The sequence below is a fragment of the Pelophylax lessonae genome, assembly GCF_965119305.1.
Source record: "Pelophylax lessonae genome assembly, chromosome: 7".
Classification (NCBI taxonomy): Eukaryota; Metazoa; Chordata; class Amphibia; order Anura; family Ranidae; genus Pelophylax; species Pelophylax lessonae.
Genome location: NC_138774.1, coordinates 6,574,232 through 6,594,346, shown reverse-complemented (window position 1 = coordinate 6,594,346; position 20,115 = coordinate 6,574,232). Strand labels below are relative to the sequence as shown.

The window sequence follows — 20,115 nt, the reverse complement described above, 5'->3', positions numbered from 1 at the left end:
ATGAACAGCTTTTTTTCTAAGCTGAGATCCCCATTAAGATATTTATAAATTGCTATGGTATTTAGGGTTTGATCTAAATGCAATTTCAGACAGAACCCAGAAGGAAGTGGCCACTCCTGCCCATTGCCACCCAATCAACTACGCCTAGCATTCTTCGCTTCACAGTTGCACAGAAACAAAGGGTAAAGGCAAATCCAGCCAAAACCATCCCTTCCATCCATTGCCACCCAATCAACTGCAGCCAGAACATGTGGCCATATTAAGACAATGATGTCATAAACATCACCCACCCCCAGCGGTAAGGTTGGGAATTGCCTGGCTGCAATTGCTTGGGCGACAATGGGTGGGAGTGGAAACTGCCTTCTAGACTCGGTCTGAAATTGGCTTTAGATCAAACCCAGAAAGGAACGGTTACTCCAGCCCACTGCCAACCAATCAGCCGGGGCCAGGGCATTCCCCACCGGTTGAGGGGGGGCCGGGATTCTCATGACATTGTTGATATAAGATGGCTACATGCTCTGGCTGCAATTATTTTGACGGCAATGGACGGGAGAGTGACAGCTTATTTCTGGGTGGCGAAGGGTGGGAGAAACAGCTTTCTTCTGGGTTTGATCTAAACACAATTTCACAATTTCAGACAGAACCCAGAAGGAAGTGGCCACTCATGTCAATCAACCGTGTCCAACATTCTTCGCTCCACAGTTACACATACACAAAGGCAAACCCAGAAGAAAACCATCCCTCCCGCCCATTGCCACCCCATCAACTGCAGCCAGAACATGTAGCCATTTAAGGTCAACGATATATAATGAGCATCCCCACCTCCAGCACTGAGGTTGGGAATTGCCTGGCAGCAATTGATGGGGAGGTAATGGGCATGAATGGCAACTTCCCTCTTGATTCAGTCTGAAATTGGGTTTAGAGCCAACTCAAAAGGGGGCAGTCACGCCTGCCCACTGCCACCCAATTAGCTGTGACCAAGGCATTCCCTACCCATTGCAGGTGAGGATGCTCATGACATTGTTGACCTAATATGGTCACATGTTCAGCTGCAGTTGATTACGTGGCAATGGGTGGGAGAACCAGCTTTCTTCTCGATTTGATCTAAATGCAATTTCAGACAGAACCTAGAAGGAAGTGACCACTCCTGTTGATCGCCACCTAATCAACTGCGTTGAACATTCTTAGCTCCACAGTTGCACATACACAGAGGCAAACCCAGAAGAAAACCATCCCTCCCGCCCATTGCCACCCAATCTACTGCAGCCAGAACATGTGGCTATAATAAGTCAACGATATCATGAGCATCCCCCAACCCCAGTGGTGGGGTAGGGAAGGCCCTGGCTGGCAGTTGACTGGGCAGCAATGGACGGGAGTGACAGCTTCCTTCTGGGTTCGGTCAAAACCAAAGTTCAGACCAAACTGGTCATCCCTACCCAGTGGTAAAAATCTTCAAGAACTCTGCAGTGCCCTTTTAATGATTTTTTTTTTTTTTTAAACCCGTGGTGTGTGAAACACACTCAAAAGCTACACCCGGTGCATAAAAAAGTGCACACACGCAAAATGTGGGAAACACAAAAAGTGCACAAGGCGTACACAAAGCCCTCCTTCAAAGAGGGAAAGACCCTGATCCCCCAGGGCGCAAGGCTCCTGACAGGGACTGAGGTACTCACTTGGTCCTGCCTGGCCGAAACCAGGCAGACCCCGTTCTCTGGAAGGACTGCCGAAACAGCCCACCCCAAGTACTAGGTGGGGCTCTCCCGAAGGGAGACCCCATGACAGAGGGTGAACCAAGCCAGAAGGCCATATCAACCCCCTCCCAAGACTTTCAGGGCAGGCCCGAGGACCTACGCCATACAAGTCGTGCTGTGAAAGTATACACCGCCACATAAAAAAGGACAAACTGTGAACACACACAACACAAAAAAGAGTGGAGAAGTGCGGGTAGTGCAAGACCTTGACAGGCCCCCCGGCCAGGAATAAAAAATTCCTCTGGTGCCAGCCAAAAGGCCCATCCCAAGAGGCAGGTGCGAAAAAAGTGTGTATGTGGTGCAGTGACCAAGGTGCCAAAAACTCAAAGATGAACTGCGCCTCACCAGTGAGAATTACAGCACCCCTGAGCTGCCACCCCAGTGGCAAGTACACCACAGGCTTTTTTCGGCCCAGACCAGTGCAGCCTATCCCTACCAGCAGACATCGGAACCTGAACAGCTTAGGGAGAGCCTACCATCAACTGGGGACAAGCCTTTTGCAAGGCCAGGTTCAACCCAGGAGGAAAAGCCCTCCCATCGCCATCCCAGTTCCTCAGCCAATTATATCCAGGAGCAATACTAACCGGCCTCCAGGACAGACCGGCTTTCTTGCCCCCTTCAAACTGGTAAGAAAAGCTTAACCCATTCAAATAAGAAGGCGGCGGACCCTACATGCTTTCCTGGATGACCTACTCCCCATACCCCAGTGACGTCCAGGCGCTCCGGGTTTTGGTCATACCGGTACTAGCTAAGGTCCATATCAACTGACAAGAACAGATACTACACTTGATCTTAGCCAAAAGGCCGAGAAGCGATGCCCTTTTAATGAATGGAAGAGAAAACCTTTCAACAACCTCTGATGAAAAAACATGACCAATCCAATGTTCCATTCTATATTTTTCTTCCACTGTTCTTTAGGTTGCGGGGATACAAACAAGCCGCCTATCGTTAAACACTGAGCATATGGTCCAAGCAGAATACAGCTACATTTTTATATTTTCTTTTTTTTTTTTTTTTTTCTCTCTCAAGCCTCAGAGATGTCACCGATGCTCACAAAGTCGCTGCGGTTTGATGGCACAAATGTTAATTAAGAATTCCTTTTGACTCACGGTGGAAGGGGAAAAAAAAGCCCTCGCCATATGTTCCCGAATATATAACATTTATGAGAGGCATAATTTATGCTATTTTGTCTCTCCGTACTTAATCAAGTTAAATAAATTGAACGCGGGGCTACATTTCAATGTTTGTGAGTGCGCAGCGAGTTCATATATTTCAAAAGCAACAAATCAGCTCTGTGGAAAATAGAAGTTTCTGTTTGTAGCGGTGGCTGCGTGCAGATGGATTCACGCAAAATCCTGCTGCCCTTGGGAAAGGGGAGGGGTGGGGAGAAGCAGCATGCGATTATTTTTAATATCAGGTTGAAGAACTCTGGTCTATAGATCTTAATGTTAAACTCAAAATGAAATTTTGTATCAATGCTTTATTTCCTTTTGAGGGCTAAAGCGCCTTTTTGCATTGCAGTAATGTGCGTGTTGCGGTACCATGCTTCTCGATCATGACTGGTGGGAGGGGCTGGTGGGAGGGGCCAGCAGGGAGCTGTACATAGTTTCTGGAAAACATCCCAGCACCCTGCCTCAGTATTCCTCAGTGAGGATTCAAGAAGTGGGAGGAGTTATGCAAATGTCAGTCTGGAGGAGTAGGCGTTCTTAGGCAGGCTGTATTTACATAGATAACACCCACATGTGATGCCGAGCCTCCAAGATTGAAAGATCTGAAACCCAATGAATGAAAGGGGGGCGGGCTCTTGGGAGGAGTTTTGCAAATATTAAAATGCCTGGCTTAGTGGGTGTTGGAATTTGCATGCAGACCGCCCTAAGTTGCACCCATAAGTGATGTTGAGCCTCTATGATTAAAAGAACTAAAACCCTTCCCCCTCACCCCCATAAAAATGTTGATATCACGGTAATACTGTTACTTTCTAGACTCTGTATGTTTGAAAAACCCAATAAAATATTGCTTAAAAAAAAAAAAAAATAAAAATAACTAAAACCCAATAAGTGAAAGGGGCGGGGACGAGGACGGTTAGGCTGGGGAGGAAAGAGATAAATAATTTATTAGTTTGCATTTAGATTTTATTCCTTCATTGCATATTTAGGGTCTACAGTATATCAAGATTTTGACTTTTTTTTTTTTACCTAAATTTTACCAACAGCATTTTTATGAAAATAAAGTGGACCTGTACATGGTAATGTAGAACCCTGGACAAAATTAAAAAAAATAAATAAAAGCCATATATATGATTCAGTCTGACAGTAGCATTATTATTTTGAGTAGATCCCCCCTGTAACATAGTATAATTGTCTGTGGATCCTGCCAGTATATTTTTCCACTTCCTGGAATAGGGTGACAACGCTATTGGTTCTTCAGGGAAATCACACAGCAGCGTTGTCAGCCTGAGAACAGGGAAGTCTTATAGACATACAGGGGTTGGTTTACTAAAACTGAAGAGTGCAAAATGTGTTGCAGCTCTGCATGGCAGCCAATCAGCTTCTAATTTCAGCCGGTTCATTAAGCTTTGACTGAAAAAAAATAAAAAATAAATAAAAATAAAAACCTGGAAGCTGATTGTTTACTATGGAGAGCTGCACCAGATTTTGCATTTTCCATATTTAGTAAATGAAACCCATTGTTTTAGAGGGGCTTTGGGTAAGAGACAAATTAAAGCCCAATTCCAGCTAACACGCCCCTTCTGATATAAAAAATAAAAAGGGTAAGAGACAAATTAAAGCCCAACTACAGCTAACACGCCCTTTCTAAAAGAAAATAAATAAATAAATAAAATAAAATAACAAAGGGTTTAAAACATATCTGAGCATTGTAAGCTTCTCCCCCCCAGGACAGTGGTATATAGTTTGTACCAATCTCTGTAATGGATACTTTTGCTGGACAGCTTGGCCCGGTCCAAAACATGCCAACATAAAGGATCTACTGGCAAGATCAACCGGTAATAGAACTATATCAATAAAATCAGTATAGAAGAAATCAGAAAAGGAAAAACTGTTGTAATAATTCTAGTGACAGACTGCAGCATGGATATTGTTTACTTATTCTGGCCAAAGTTCTACACTAAGTCAAGGAGCTATGCCTATAGTCTTACCGGGATCGATAGTCATTAAATGTAATTAAGAGAAAGAGTAAGCGATGTGTTAATAAAATAACCTTTCTTGGAGGAAATGCTGCTCCAGGCTCCCTTCAGTGCTGTCCACAAAAGTTTAGGCGCTTTGTCACTTTATCCTCACGGAAGGAAAGGATTTTGATTGGCTGCTTCTATCCTTCAGAGAGCATCACGTTAATAGCAAGGCCTTTGGAATTGTGGCCTTCTCCAATTATGGATCCATATAATTTCTCAGGACGGGTTTTCTGATGGTGATAACAGTGGACCAGGTCTTTGTAATGTGTGTAGACCCAATCAGAAGCCTGTGTGATAGGCTGACAATGTAGGGGCACAACTGGCAGATGGGGCGGAGCGTTGTTACAGGAAGTGCCATCATGAAAAAGATCACTGGGAATTATCTGAATAAACTGACATTGACATGTGAAAGCTTCTATGACATTTTAGAGGTTGAGATGGATAAAGTGTAATTGATATACTGAATTTTTTCTGGAGAAAATGCTTGCTCTGGGCTCCCTTCAGTGCTGCCCACAGAGGTCTAGACACTTTGTCATTTGATCGCCGAGAATGAGGAGGATTGTGATTGACTGATTCTACCCTTCAGATAACATCACTTGAATAATTCCTAGGCCTTCAAAACTTTGGCCTTCTCCAAAGATGTATGTTATTTCTCAGAGCGAAAGAAAAAAAAAGGGGGGGGGGAGAAAAAAAGGGAGAGAGAGGAGAGAGAAAAGGGGGTAAAGAGAGAGAGAAGAGGGGGTAAAGAGAGAGAGATAAGGAGGGGAGAGGGAGAAAAGGAGATGAGAGAGGGAGAAAAGGGGAGAGAGAGGGAGAAAAGGGGAGAGAGAGGGAGAAAAGGAGAGGGAGGGCGAGAAAAGGAGAGGGAGGGCGAGAAAAGGGGAGAGAGAGCGAGAAAAGGGAAGGGAGAACGAGAAAAGGGAAGGGAGAGCGAGAAAAGGGGAGAGAGAGCAAGAAAAGGGAAGAGAGAGCAAGAAAAGGGAAGAGAGAGCGAGAAAAGGGGAGAGAGCGAGAAAAGGGGAGGGAGAGCGAGAAAAGGGGAGAGAGAGCGAGAAAAGGGGAGAGAGAGCGAGAAAAGGGGAGAGAGAGCGAGAAAAGGGGAGAGAGAGCGAGAAAAGGGGGGGAGAGAGCGAGAAAAGGGGGGAGAGAGCGAGAAAAGGGGAGAGAGAGCGAGAAAAGGGGAGAGAGAGCGAGAAAAGGGAAGGGAGAGCGAGAAAAGGGAAGGGAGAGCGAGAAAAGGGGAGAGAGAGCAAGAAAAGGGAAGAGAGAGCAAGAAAAGGGAAGAGAGAGCGAGAAAAGGGGAGGGAGAGCGAGAAAAGGGGAGAGAGAGCGAGAAAAGGGAAGAGAGAGCGAGAAAAGGGGAGAGAGCGAGAAAAGGGGAGGGAGAGCGAGAAAAGGGGAGAGAGAGCGAGAAAAGGGGAGAGAGAGCGAGAAAAGGGGAGAGAGAGCGAGAAAAGGGGAGAGAGAGCGAGAAAAGGGGGGGAGAGAGCGAGAAAAGGGGGGAGAGAGCGAGAAAAGGGGAGAGAGAGCGAGAAAAGGGGAGAGAGAGCGAGAAAAGGGAAGGGAGAGCGAGAAAAGGGAAGAGAGAGCAAGAAAAGGGAAGAGAGAGCGAGAAAAGGGGAGGGAGAGCGAGAAAAGGGGAGAGAGAGCAAGAAAAGGGAAGAGAGAGCGAGAAAAGGGGAGAGAGCGAGAAAAGGGGAGGGAGAGCGAGAAAAGGGGAGAGAGAGCGAGAAAAGGGGAGAGAGAGCGAGAAAAGGGGAGAGAGAGCGAGAAAAGGGGAGAGAGAGCGAGAAAAGGGGGGGAGAGAGCGAGAAAAGGGGGGAGAGAGCGAGAAAAGGGGAGAGAGAGCGAGAAAAGGGGAGAGAGAGCGAGAAAAGGGAAGGGAGAGCGAGAAAAGGGAAGGGAGAGCGAGAAAAGGGAAGGGAGAGCGAGAAAAGGGGAGAGAGAGCAAGAAAAGGGAAGAGAGAGCGAGAAAAGGGGAGGGAGAGCGAGAAAAGGGAAGGGAGAGCGAGAAAAGGGAAGGGAGAGCGAGAAAAGGGAAGGGAGAGCGAGAAAAGGGAAGGGAGAGCGAGAAAAGGGGAGAGAGAGCGAGAAAAGGGGAGAGAGAGCGAGAAAAGGGGAGAGAGAGCGAGAAAAGGGGAGAGAGAGCGAGAAAAGGGAAGGGAGGGCGAGAAAAGGGAAGGGAGGGTGAGAAAAGGGGAGGGAGGGCGAGAAAAGGGGAGGGAGGGCGAGAAGGCGAGAAAAGGGGAGGGAAGGCGAGAAAAGGAGAGGGAGAGCAAGAAAAGGGGAGAGAAAAAAAGGGGAAGTAAGAGCAAAAAAAGGGCAGAAGAAAATTAGAAACATCCCCCGGGCTTTAAATTGCAGCAGGCAAAATATCATATAAATTGAATATATAAAATAAGTATTTTATTGTACAAACATTTAAAAAATCCACAGAAATGTAAAAAATATGAGCTCTGGGTGCAAAATTTCACATCATAATCCATAAACCACATTAGCATACAAAATGGGCAGGTATATTCAAGGCAAATATAGTCCTTTCCAATGCGTTTCGACAAAGTGAGTTGTAATCATCTTCAGGGGGACTGTTTTGTCTCCAACAAATAGAAGACAACATTGGAACCACAGACTTTTCAGGAGATTTTTGTGGATCCAGACCAACCCTAGGTCATTCTGACCATCCACGTGATGGGGCCCGATGTGACTGGCTTGCAAGAAACCATGCTGGCGGCCCCCAAGGAGAAATGGAAAAGGGCCACCTTAAATGTTTAAATCACCTATGATGGCCCATATAACAAGAGATAGGGGGATAGGTGGGGCAGGTCAATTTTACAATATTTGATTAGTTAGTGTAAACAGAAGGAGTAAGCTGACCTGGGGGGGGGGGGGGAGATGCACCCAACTGACCACCAGTCTAAAGCATGTCTGTGTGCATCTGCCTGTGATGGTAGAAAAGTAGAGAGAAAAAAGGGGAGAGCAAGAGAGAAAGAAAAGGCGAGAGGGAGAAAGAAAAGGAGAGAGATAGAAGGAATAAGAAAGAGAAGGAAGGAGAGAGAAAGGAAAGGAAAATGGGAAGAGGGTAGTGAAGGAAAAAGAAGGGAAGGATACGGAAAGCAAAGATAAGGAAAAGCGATGAAAAAGGAAAGGAGAGGAAAAGAAAGCAAATAAAAGATAAAAGGAAAAGAAAGAGGAAAGAAATTGCATTTGGAACAGAGGGGCAAAGCGCAGTCACTCTATAACAGGAAGTGCCTGAACAAATATCTTCATGGCAGGATTACCAGGAATTATTTTATTTTAATGAAACATCAAGGTTAAAGAGATTGTAGAGGTTAGGTTTACTTTTCAAGTGCAATAAATGATGTCCTTGGTGTTCTTTTCATTTTTTGGTCTGGATTACTGTTTGATACTCAATCCATTACTCACTCAAGTAATTGCGCCCCAAATCCACCGCAGGTAAATCATGTGACAAAAACGTATCATGCAACAAAAGGGACCCCTGGGGAACTTATATGACGGAGATTTCTAGAAATATACCCAATACTGAAGTTTTAACTGAAAGGTGAAATACGCACAGCTCAGATGTGCGAGCGGACAAGAATTTGGACATAAGCTATGGCGCAGCCGGCCCCGCAGTGCGCGCTCAGTATTTTTTTTTCATATTTTTCTGTGTTGGAGCAGATGGAAAGCAATGCACCCTGGGATATGTCATTTATCACTGTGACAATGTGTAGCTTACCCGTGAACCGCTCACCACAGGGGAACCGCCAGATCCTAAACCCATCCCTGCAAAAACCGACGCCGGACCGCTGAAGTTTGGCAACGGCCGCACTGCTCATTAATTTAATCATATTAATTTATTAGTTGTGTGCATCAAAGTTAATCCACTGCTGAATTGTCACAAGCAACAGTTTCCATGCCGGCGGCTCCCAGAAGGGCGCGAGAACGGTGCTTACAATTCGCATTTCTAGAAAAACATCTGCACAGATGAAACTGCGGCGATAGAGGACATGGATTCAGGAGGGGGGGGGGGGCTTTAGAATATTATTTCCACAGTTGTATAACAATCTACACCGCAAAACAGGGACAAGACTGACGTAAGACATGATGATCTAAACATGAATTCACAAGTGAGATACATCGACGATTTACTGCGGCTGTCTTATGGTCTAGAGCCGTGTTTCTCATCCTTTTTTCAGTCAAGGCACACCCCAGAAATTTTGGACAGTCTCAAGGCACCCTTTAAAATTATGGACAGTCTTGAGGCACCCCATCCTAAAAAACATTCTAATAGTTTTACATAATGCAGCAACATCCACACACGTAGGACGCCCATCGTTAGAGGTACAAGTTGGTACTGACTAGTATTTCAAGGTTTCTCCTTTTCCTCAGTTTTCTCCATCACTCAGGTAATATGACCCAAAACTTATGGAGAGAAGCAGGGGAGGGTCAAACAAGCATGCTACACAGGAGACTGACATCCTCCTTATCAACTGATGTCATTGGTCGTTAGCAGGATGGCGGCTAGAGGGTCGTAATGGTGCACAATGAAAACCTGTGACTTTGTGTAACGCAGGGATCCTCAAACTACGGCCCTCCAGCTGTTGCGGAACTACACATCCCATAAGGCATTGTAAAACTCTGACATTCACAGACATGACTAGGCATGATGGGAATTGTAGTTCCTGAACAACTGGAGGGCCATAGTTTGAAGATCCCTGGTATAACGTAAAAGGCAGGCTTCATCCACCCGTTGCCTTGTATACAATTTTTGGGACATTTTTGGGCCATTTTTTTGAGGCACCCCTGGGCACCCTGGTTGAAAAAGGCTAATCCAGAGACATCGGCACACCCCCAGTGACTTCACAGTTCAGCATTTCAGTTAAAGAATACAGCCTGGTCACGGAACCACCCCCAGCTTGCTGAATGGACAGCTGAAGCTGCATCGCTGCGCCCCTATGAGCTCATCACTTATTTACACATGGGGCAAACTCCTAGTCTAGGACTTTGGCTCCACCTCTGCAGATGCCACAGCGCATGTGCATTTTTGTGCAAATTTGCGCTTTGGGTTTAGAGCAGCCTATTAATTTCCAAGGGCTGCCCTATGCCTATGCCAATCGCACCACACCAACACATTTTACACATATTTTGTCACTATGCATTCTGGTGCATGTTTTTGTGCATGCACCAGCAAGAGGTTTGTGTATCCCATTAATAATTAAGGGTATTAAAAAATAATAGCATCGCAGCGTGCTTGCCAAAGGGATATGCATCTTCGGTGTGTTGCAGGAACGCATGCCATTTTGTGTGCATTCCCACACTACATAAATGTGAATGGTTTGCCAAAGAAGCGAATACAAAAATAGAATCAGGAACTTAAAATAACTTTTTAAAAATAAATTTAGATTTTTTTTTCGTCTTCAGGCTCCTTTCACATGTATATCTTCCGTCTCCATTCAAATGCGGGAATACGATGCTCATTTTGCCACATGCAAAAAGGCAGTAAAAAAAACCCCATGCAAACCATGGCCAAAAACCCCATGAGCTACTTGTAATCAATGGGCTGCCCCATGTATGATGCGTGAAAATTGCGCCAAAACAAAAGACTTGGAAAAAAAAAGCATGATTCAAATCGTGAGATGGTATTTCTGTCCATTCAGTCCTGATATTACACATGCTCACGCACGCACACTGTTGCATCTGTATAGGTGTGGCCTAAGTCATAGACAAGAAGTTTACTGTCTGACGTAAATAAGTGATGAGCTCATGGGGGCGTGGTGATTCAGCTTTACTGTCCAGTCAGCAGAATGGGTGTGGTTTCATAACCAGGCTGTTTTCCTTAACTAAAATCCTGATTGGTGAGGTCACTGGAGGGGTGCTGGTGTCTCTGGACCAGGGCAAGGGGTGGGCAGAGGAGCGGCTGCCCTGGGCGCAGCATGTATTGTAGGGATGGGGGCACCGCAAGTTCCTTCTACTATAAAGGCTGATAGAAGTAGTGACAGCTGCACCACTACTTCTGTCAGTCTAGCATTGGAAGCAGCAAGGGAAGCAGGAGAGAGTCAGGAGGGGGGGGGGGGCTATGCTCTCTCTCCCCTCCTCCTCATAAGCTCACACATAATGAAGGGGGAGGGGGTGCAATTTGTCATCTTTGCCCTGGGCACTAGATCTTGTCCCAGCACTGGTCAGAAGCATGAAACAGCGGTAAATCGTCAATGTATCTCACTTGTCACACATTCCTTCTACTATAAGGCTGACAGGAGTAGTGACAGCTGCGTCAACTTCTGACAGTCAAGCGTTGGAAACAGCAAGGGCAGCAGGAGAGAGCCAGGGGGAGGTGCGGGTTGTGCGCTCTTTCCCCTCCTCCTCATAAGCTTACACATAATGAACGGGGAGGGTGCAATTTGTCATCTTTGCTCTGGGCACTGAATGATCTTGTCCCATCACTGGTCTGGATCATGAAACAGTAGCGGTAAATCGTTGGCGCATCTCACTAGTCACACATTAGTTCTACTAAAATGCTGATAGGAGTAGTGACAGCTGAGTCACAACTTCTGCAAGTCTAGCGTTGGAAACAGCAAGGGCAGCAGGAGAGAGCCAGGAGGAGGTGCGGGTTGTGCGCTCTCTCCCCTCCTCTTCATAAGCTTACACATAATGAATAAGGGAGGGGGGTGCAATTTGTCATCTTTGCCCTGGGCACTTGACAAACTTGTCCCAGTAAATCGTCGACGTATCTCGCTGGTCGTTGTCACACAGCACAGCCAGCCAGCCCAATGACCAGCCTTTTTCTGTTGCAGTAAAGCAACACAGCTGGCGCACCTCTTTGCATTTAACCTGTGATCTGACAGTGAAGGAGCAGAAACAGCTTGATGAGGTCATCTAGGGCGACGCATGCAAATTGCACCCACCAAACCACATGGTACTTTTCCTGTGCCTTAAAATGAATGAGTTGTCAATTACAGGGGGAAAAGTTGCATTGGCCTGCCCCCCCACCCCCCTCTTACAGCTGGGCATAATTATTCTGATTACATTTATATGGGTTACAAAGCAGCACATCCCCCTTTCTTGCCTAGACGAGAGTGACCATTTTTTTTTACCTGCCCCTCCCACCCCAGGTCCCGAGCTGACCCTACAGCCCATCTGCTCAAACATTGGTTTTCTTCAACCATCTGCGCATGCGCAGTGTTTATTGCACATGCACAAAGATTCCTATTAGGGAGGTCAGAAGACTCTGCTGTCATTGCACATGCACATCAGAGTTCTCATCAAAGTTCCCTTTACAATTGACATGAACGGGACTGCCTGCATGGGATGCAGTTGACTAGGGAGGAAGGAGCTCCCGATGTCTGGAATAATGAAACTCCGGCTGGGAGAATACAAACGTTTATTGAAAGTATAAAAATGTACAGATCGAAACAACGCGTTTCAGAGGCAAAAAGGTCTTGCACCACACAAGCCAGCATTTGCCATTACAAGAAATTCTGGTACTGCCCCAGAGCCCACCCATCTCTGTTAGCACATACCAACAGCCCTGAGGAAAGGGTAGGCAATTCCCCCGAAACAATTTGGCTCGATCTGTATGTTTTCATACTTTCAATAAAGGATAGCATTCTCCCAGCAAAAGCTGCAATACTCCGGACACCAGCCTCTCCTTCCTCCCCATTTAAGTATTGTTTCTGCAGAAGCATCAGCCCCGTCGCACCAGGAAGGTAGAAGCCCAAACCTCCAAGGGGGATCAGCACCACCACCCACCTCCACCCTCCTAATAACTACTAACCATTTCAATCAGTCCAGCACAACCTCCAGCTTAACCAATTGCATGGGATGCACAGAAAACCTATGCATTCCCAGCCCCGCATGGGTGTACAGTATAGAACGCCATGTGTGAATGAGACCTAAAAGATATAACAGTCACTGGCAGGGTCACCAGGTGAAAATAAAGGAAAAAAGAAAAGGAACTCAGCCATCACATCTTAGAACACATGTATCAAACACAAGGCCCTGGGGCCAAATCCGACCCTTCAGGCCATTTTTTTGTGGCCCTCACATCTCTCCTGCAAATGTTGCACCCCCTTCCTCTCCAGTCTCCACCCCCACCTTGTCTCAGCAGTGAGAACAGAACTCCTCTGTCAGATCCTACGCTTTTCCCTGCAGCCATGGAGAGGCTTGTCTTGGCCCCTTTGCAGCAGTCTGCAGCTGAGAGGAGGGCAGAACTCCTCCTACAGATCCTGCGCCTGGGCTCCTGGGCCTTGTGTTTGGCACATTTGAAATAGAGTTGGACACCCCAGTCTTAGAATGAGTAAGCTGCAATATGTTACATTCTGCTTTTTGGGTTCAGATACATTGTAACATGGTCAGAGGCGAAGCCGAAGGTTTCAATGTATCAAAGTGACTCCAAGGTTATCTAGGAAAACGCCGGATGGTAGAGAGATGTTTACATTGACAAAAGATATAACTGGGCAGGAAAAACAACAACAATGGGAATTCTTTTCCTGATAATTCATTTTATTACGGGCGGCCGCGGCATTGTCCCGAGTTCCCGGGGGGATCGCATGGAAGAGATAATTACTCTGCCGCTGAGTACAGCAAGAAATTCGCTCAATAATCATGTTAATGCAAGAAGGCAGCAAAAGGGTAACGCCACAATCTGCGCAACATGGCCGCCCTCATGCCAATGTAATCTTTGGGGGGATCTTTGTGAAATCAAATAAATATAAAAAATAAATGAATTTACATTTCAGGACACTCTGATAAGGGACTTTGCATTACAGGAACGTTTTTCTTCCTGGTTCAGACCTGCTCAGCCATAATGAGGGGGTGTGGCCACACACGTAACCTCATTTTATTTTTTATTTCCTTAGAGACCATGTCTATAAATTGTATCTATTTATATTAATAGCTATGTGTGTGTGTGTATATATATATATATATATATATATATATATATATATATATATATATATATATATACACACACACACACACACACACATACATATATATATATATATATATATATATATACACACATATATATATATATATATATATAGTGGGTGTGTGTGTGCATAAATATATATACACATACATACATACTGTATATATACACACACCTATATACACATATATATATATATATATATATATATATATATATATATATATATATATATATATATATATATATATATATATATATATATACTAACATAAATACACACACACATATACAGTGGGTACGGAAAGTATTCAGACCCCCTTAAATTTTTCACTCTTTGTTATATTGCAGCCATTTGCTAAAATCATTTAAGTTCATTCTTCTTCCTCATGAATGTACACATAGCACCCCATACTGACAGAAAAACACAGAATTGTTGACATTGTTGCAGATTTATTAAAAAAGAAAAACTGAAATATCACATGGTCCTAAGTATTCAGACCCTTTGCTCAGTATTTAGTAGAAGCCCCCTTTTGATCTAATACAGCCAGGAGTCTTTTTGGGAAAGATGCAACAAGTCTTTCACACCTGGATTTGGGGATCCTCTGCCATTCCTCCTTGCAGATCCTCTCCAGTTCTGTCAGGTTGGATGGTAAGCGTTGGTGGACAGCCATTTTTAGGTCTCTCCAGAGATGCTCAATTGGGTTTAAGTCAGGGCTCTGGCTGGGCCATTCAAGAACAGTCACGGAGTTGTTGTGAAGCCACTCCTTCGTTATTTTAGCTGTGTGCTTAGGGTCATTGTCTTGTTGGAAGGTAAACCTTTGGCCCAGTCTGAGGTCCAGAGCACTCTGGAGAAGGTTTTTGTCCAGGATATCCCGGTACTTGGCCACATTCATCTTTCCCTCGATTGCAACCAGTCGTCCTGTCCCTGCAGCTGAAAAACACCCCCACAGCATGATGCTGCCACCACCATGCTTCACTGTTGGGACTGTATTGGACAGGTGATGAGCAGTGCCTGGTTTTCTCCACACATACCACTTAGAATTAAGGCCAAAAAGTTCTATTTTGGTCTCATCAGACCAGAGAATCTTATTTCTCACCATCTTGGAGTCCTTCAGGTGTTTTTTAGCAAACTCCATGCGGGCTTTCATGTGTCTTACACTGAGGAGAGGCTTCCGTCGGGCCACTCTGCCATAAAGCCCCGACTGGTAGAGGGCTGCAGTGATGGTTGACTTTCTACAACTTTCTCCCATCTCCTGACTGCATCTCTGGAGCTCAGCCACAGTGATCTTTGGGTTCTTCTTTACCTCTCTCACCAAGGCTCTTCTCCCCCGATAGCTCAGTTTGGCGGACGGCCAGCTCTAGGAAGGGTTCTGGTCGTCCCAAACGTCTTCCATTTGAGGATTATGGAGGCCACTGTGCTCTTAGGAACCTTAAGTGCAGCAGAAATCTTTTTGTAACCTTGGCCAGATCTGTGCCTTGCCACAATTCTGTCTCTGGGCTCTTCAGGCAGTTCCTTTGACCTCATGATTCTCATTTGCTCTGACATGCATTGTGATCTGGAAGGTCTTATATAGACAGGTGTGTGGCTTTCCTAATCAAGTCCAATCAGTATAATCAAACACAGCTGGACTCAAATGAAGGTGTAGAACCATCTCAAGGATGATCAGAAGAAATGGAAAGCACCTGAGTTAAATATATGAGTGTCACAGCAAAGGGTCTGAATACTTAGGACCATGTGATATTTCAGTTTTTCTTTTTTAATAAATCTGCAACAATGTCAACAATTCTGTGTTTTTCTGTCAGTATGGGGTGCTATGTGTACATTCATGAGGAAGAAGAATGAACTTAAATGGTTTTAGCAAATTGCTGCAATATAACAAAGAGTGAAAAATTTAAGGGGGTCTGAATACTTTCCGTACCCACTGTATATATATATATACATACACACACACACACACACACACTATATTGTCAAAAGTATTGGGACGCCTGCCTTTACACGCACATGTACTTTAATGGCATCCCAGTCTAATGCTGGCCATACACTATACACAAAATTGCCCAAAAATCGGTCATTTGGAAAGTTTGTTTGTTTGTTTTTTCGGCCAGTTGATGGCCACAAATTGGTAATCAGTTGTTCTTTGTTTTTTTTGGGGCTCAAAAACGTCACAAGTTTGGAAATTTTCTCCTGAATGAATGACAAATTGAAAGGTTAATGCGCTTCTCGTCCAAACTAATTGCGCTCCGTATATGTAAAAAAACGAACAGAAAACGGATTAATTTATGTTCATTGAATGATTTATCGGTCATTACATGATGGCACGATCGTCTGCTCTCACAGCCGAGTGTTTGTTTTTCAAAAATGAGTTTGAACGATTTTTCGTATAGTGTATGGCCAGCATTAGTCTGTAGGGTTCAATATTGAGTTGGCTCACCCTTTGCAGCTATAACAACTTCAACTCTTCTAGGAAGGCTGTCCACAAGGTTTAGGAGTGTCTATGGGAATGTTTCACCATTCTTCCAGAAGTGCATTTGTGAGGTCAGTCACTGATATTGGAGAAGTCCTGGCTCACAGTGTCCGCTCTAATTCATCCCAAAAGTGTTCTATGGGGTTGAGGTCAGGACCAGTCAAGTTCCTCCACCCCAAACTCGCTCATCCATGTCTTCATTAACCTTGCTTTGTGCACTGGTGGGCAGTCATGTTGGAACAGGAAGGGGCCATCTCCAAATGGTTCCCACAATGTTGGGAGCATGAAATTGTACAAAATGTCTTGGTATGCTGACGCCTTAAGAGTTCCCTTCACTGGAACTAAGGGGCCAAGCCCAACCCCTGAAAAACAACCCCACACCATAATCCCCCCTCCACCAAATGATTTGGACCAGCGCACAAAGCAAGGTCCATAAAGACTTGGATGAGCGAGTTTGGGGTAGAGGAACTTGACTGTCCTGCACAGAGTCCTGACCTCAACCCGATAGAACACCTTTGGGATGAATTAGAGTGGAGACTACGAGTCAGGCCTTCTCGTCCAACATCAGTGCCTGACCTCACAAATGCGCTTCTGGAAGAATGGTGAAACATTCCCATAGACACTCCTAAACCTTGTGGACGGCCTTCCCAGAAGAGGTGAAGCTGTTATAGCTGCAAAGGGTGGGCCAACTCAATATTGAACCCTACGGAGTAAGACTGGGATGCAATTAAAGTTCATGTGTGTGTAAAGGCAGGCGTCCCAATACTTTGGACAATGTAGTGTATATGCAGTTCCAAGGAAATAGGCTTTCCTCTGAGGCCCTGAGCGCTCCAAGCATAGTGATCAAGCCATATGAGATGGCTACCAGTGGTTGGCAGGATGGGCTCTTGATCAAGTGATCACTATGACAGCCAATCGCAGTGATCATTTATTTAGAAAACCCATAAATTGCATCTGGAACACGTTTACACCAGCATCACATTATATTTATAAATATATATATATATATATATATATATATATATATATATATATATATAAATTGGCCCTACTGTGTATGTATGTATGCGAGTTAAGGACCTTAGGTTGTAAGCTCCTTGAGGGCAGGGACTGATGTGAATGTGCAATGTATATGTAAAGCGCTGCGTAAATTGACAATGCTATATAAGTACCTGAAATAAAATATATATATATATCTCAAAGAAAAAAGTCTTTCCTCTGATGCACTGATGTTTCTAGCACAGTGACCACGGCATCACCGGTGGCTATCAGTGGTTGGCAGGATGGGCTCTTGATCACGTGATTAGCCAATCCCAGCCATCATTTAATTAGAAAGCTAATGGCACATATTAACAACTCCACGCCAGCATCACAAATATATATGCAGCACTCACTTAACGCTCCCAGCAGAGTGACCAAGCCATCACCCATGGCTCCCGATCGCTGTGACAGCCAATCACAGTGGCCAGGTACAGCGCTGCTCAAAGCTGGAGGATGACAGACATCCCTGCCGGTGTCCAGAATGTGGGAGCAGGAGTCACAGCAATAATTCAGGAGTGTAGGCATATGCAAGATGAGACGCCGCTCAAACCATCCTCTGTCACCAAGGCCCAGGGGGCAGGGCCAAACATGTCAGTGGCATGGCCAGGACAGCGCTGGCTGGGGCCATACAGTTACATTCATATTTAAAGCACCGGGTCAGTTTTGAGCGGCGGCTCATCTTGCATAAGCCAATCACAGTGATCACATAATTGAAAAGGCAGTCTCCGATGTTAAGGACTTCTAAAAAGAGCCCTAAAGGAATTAAAGCACCCCACCCCCCAGCTCTGTTAACCTCCCCCTTTGTCATCTTTTCTTCCTCCTGCCACTGAAAATATTCAATTTCTGGGTACAACTATCAGGTTCTTGCAGGGACTGGGAGCATGTGACCTCCTCTCTGGATGTAGTGCTCTGGCCTAGTCAAGGCAGCCATCAGAAATTTTGGGGCTGACCACCTGGCCATTGAATGCCTAAAGGAGGGAGAGGAGGAGAATTGAGCATTTAGCGGTTCCTCTGTATGATGTCCCTGCCCCCCCCCCATCTAGGTGTACAAGGGGCCACACTGGCCCCTGGAGCCAAATTGCACATGTGTCCCCCTGTAGTTATGCCCCTGGTTGGGACCAGTGGCAGCGGTGGTGGATGGGATCAGTGGTGGTGGTGGTGGGGATGATGTCGGTCAGTGATGGCACCAGGGCCCACTCTCAACTGTGCATGTAAATAGAATTCCCACACATGTGCATCACCTTAACAAGAAGCTGCCACCAATATGGGCAGAAATCCGGCCATACATCAAAACTGAAGAAGCAGCGGGCAGCAGGTTGTGAACACACACACACAGTGGTGGAACACCAGTGCCCCGCTCCTGGGCCCCTCCGGACCCTTACATGTGTATGGGCTGTCCCCACCCTGATGGCGGCCCTGGGCCTAGTGCCTAACATTGTCACATGACCGAGGGGCTGACATCATTGCCCCCCCATGAACTACAGCATCGGGAATGTTGGGCAAGCCGAAAGAGCAGGGGGTTAGGGCTGTGAAAGTGAGCGTAGCTGGGTGAGGGGAGGGGCTTTAAAGGGACTATTTGATTCGGCAATGTGTGAAGACGTTCTGGGTCTATTTATAAACTCTATAATTGTTCGCTTATTTAGACACACCTGGGGCAATGCACTAATTCCTCTTTTTTTTGTGCTATTTTGCGCATTAGTCAGGCAGCCCATTGACTGGGCTGCCTAAGACTTAACAAACACGCCAAAGTAACTCCTACACCTTTTTTTGGGGATTAAGCCTTGTGCGTTTCCCTACTGCGCATTTTGTCACATGACAAAACCTACATCTGCTAGCCATATTTTGGGTGCCATTTAAAGAAAATGGCACTGCAAGCGTGATGAGCGTTTTGGCACGTGTGCAGAAACGCGCGAGTGTGAATGGTGTCTTAGGGCTAATTTTCACCAAATTTATGATGACATCACAACTTGCCAAGAATAACTTTGCAATATAAAAAATTATTATTGTATAGACTAGCTATGGAGTCTTCTTGCATTTAATGGAATCATCATAGCAGTGATGTAACTCGGCCAGCTGTCATGCGCACTGTGCTTGGCGGAGTTCTCCCTTAATTAGAATGAAGTGGCGCTCACGTACAGAATTAATTACTGGCGATGACACGAGCTCCAGGAGGTTTTTTCCCCGCACCGGGCGGAGGGCATCGTGCTGAAGACAGCAGCCACTGCGGCGCTCCCAGCAGACTGCGCCACTTAAATCAATATTAGTTTACTTCCCCTGGATGAGGAGGAAAGGCTGATCGGATAATGACTCTCGTTACCTGTGGGGGAGATCAGTCCTGGAGATAAGAGACCCGGCACTCCGTGCGGCAGAAGACGTGCGTTCTCCTGAATGGCGACTCCCAGCGAACGCTTCGGGGGCCTCCCGGGCCGAGAGCTGCAGAGGAATAGAAGGATTCAGAATCAGAGCCGATATAAAGAATACATCAGAGCGCGGCGATGAAAAGGCCAAACTCACTAAATACAGACACTTTACCTTCAATAACCTTCCCAATGAGATCAGCTAATAGGAGAACAGAGAGAGATAGTATGAAAGAAAGGGGGAGGGGAAGAGAGAGGAAGAGAATACAAGAGCGAGAGAGAGAATACAAGAGAGAGAGATAAGAGAGGGAGAGAGAGAGAGAGAGAGATACCAGAGAGAGAGAGAGAAACATCATAAAACAGATTAACAGAC

General features: G+C 45.6%; 1 protein-coding gene across 4 annotated transcripts in view; it reads right to left on the bottom strand.

The window, feature by feature from the left end:
- Nucleotides 1-20,115, bottom strand: part of DACH2 (dachshund family transcription factor 2) — a 680,850-nt gene that overhangs the window by 387,313 nt on the left and 273,422 nt on the right. For 3 of the 4 annotated variants that reach the window (XM_082263125.1, XM_082263126.1, XM_082263127.1), the window contains exon 2: nucleotides 19,703-19,818. In XM_082263125.1, the coding sequence (XP_082119251.1) occupies nucleotides 19,703-19,818 (116 nt within the window). Of the gene's footprint in view, nucleotides 1-19,702; nucleotides 19,819-19,917; nucleotides 20,043-20,115 lie in introns of those variants that run through there. The other variant, XM_082263128.1, reaches the window with a different exon arrangement.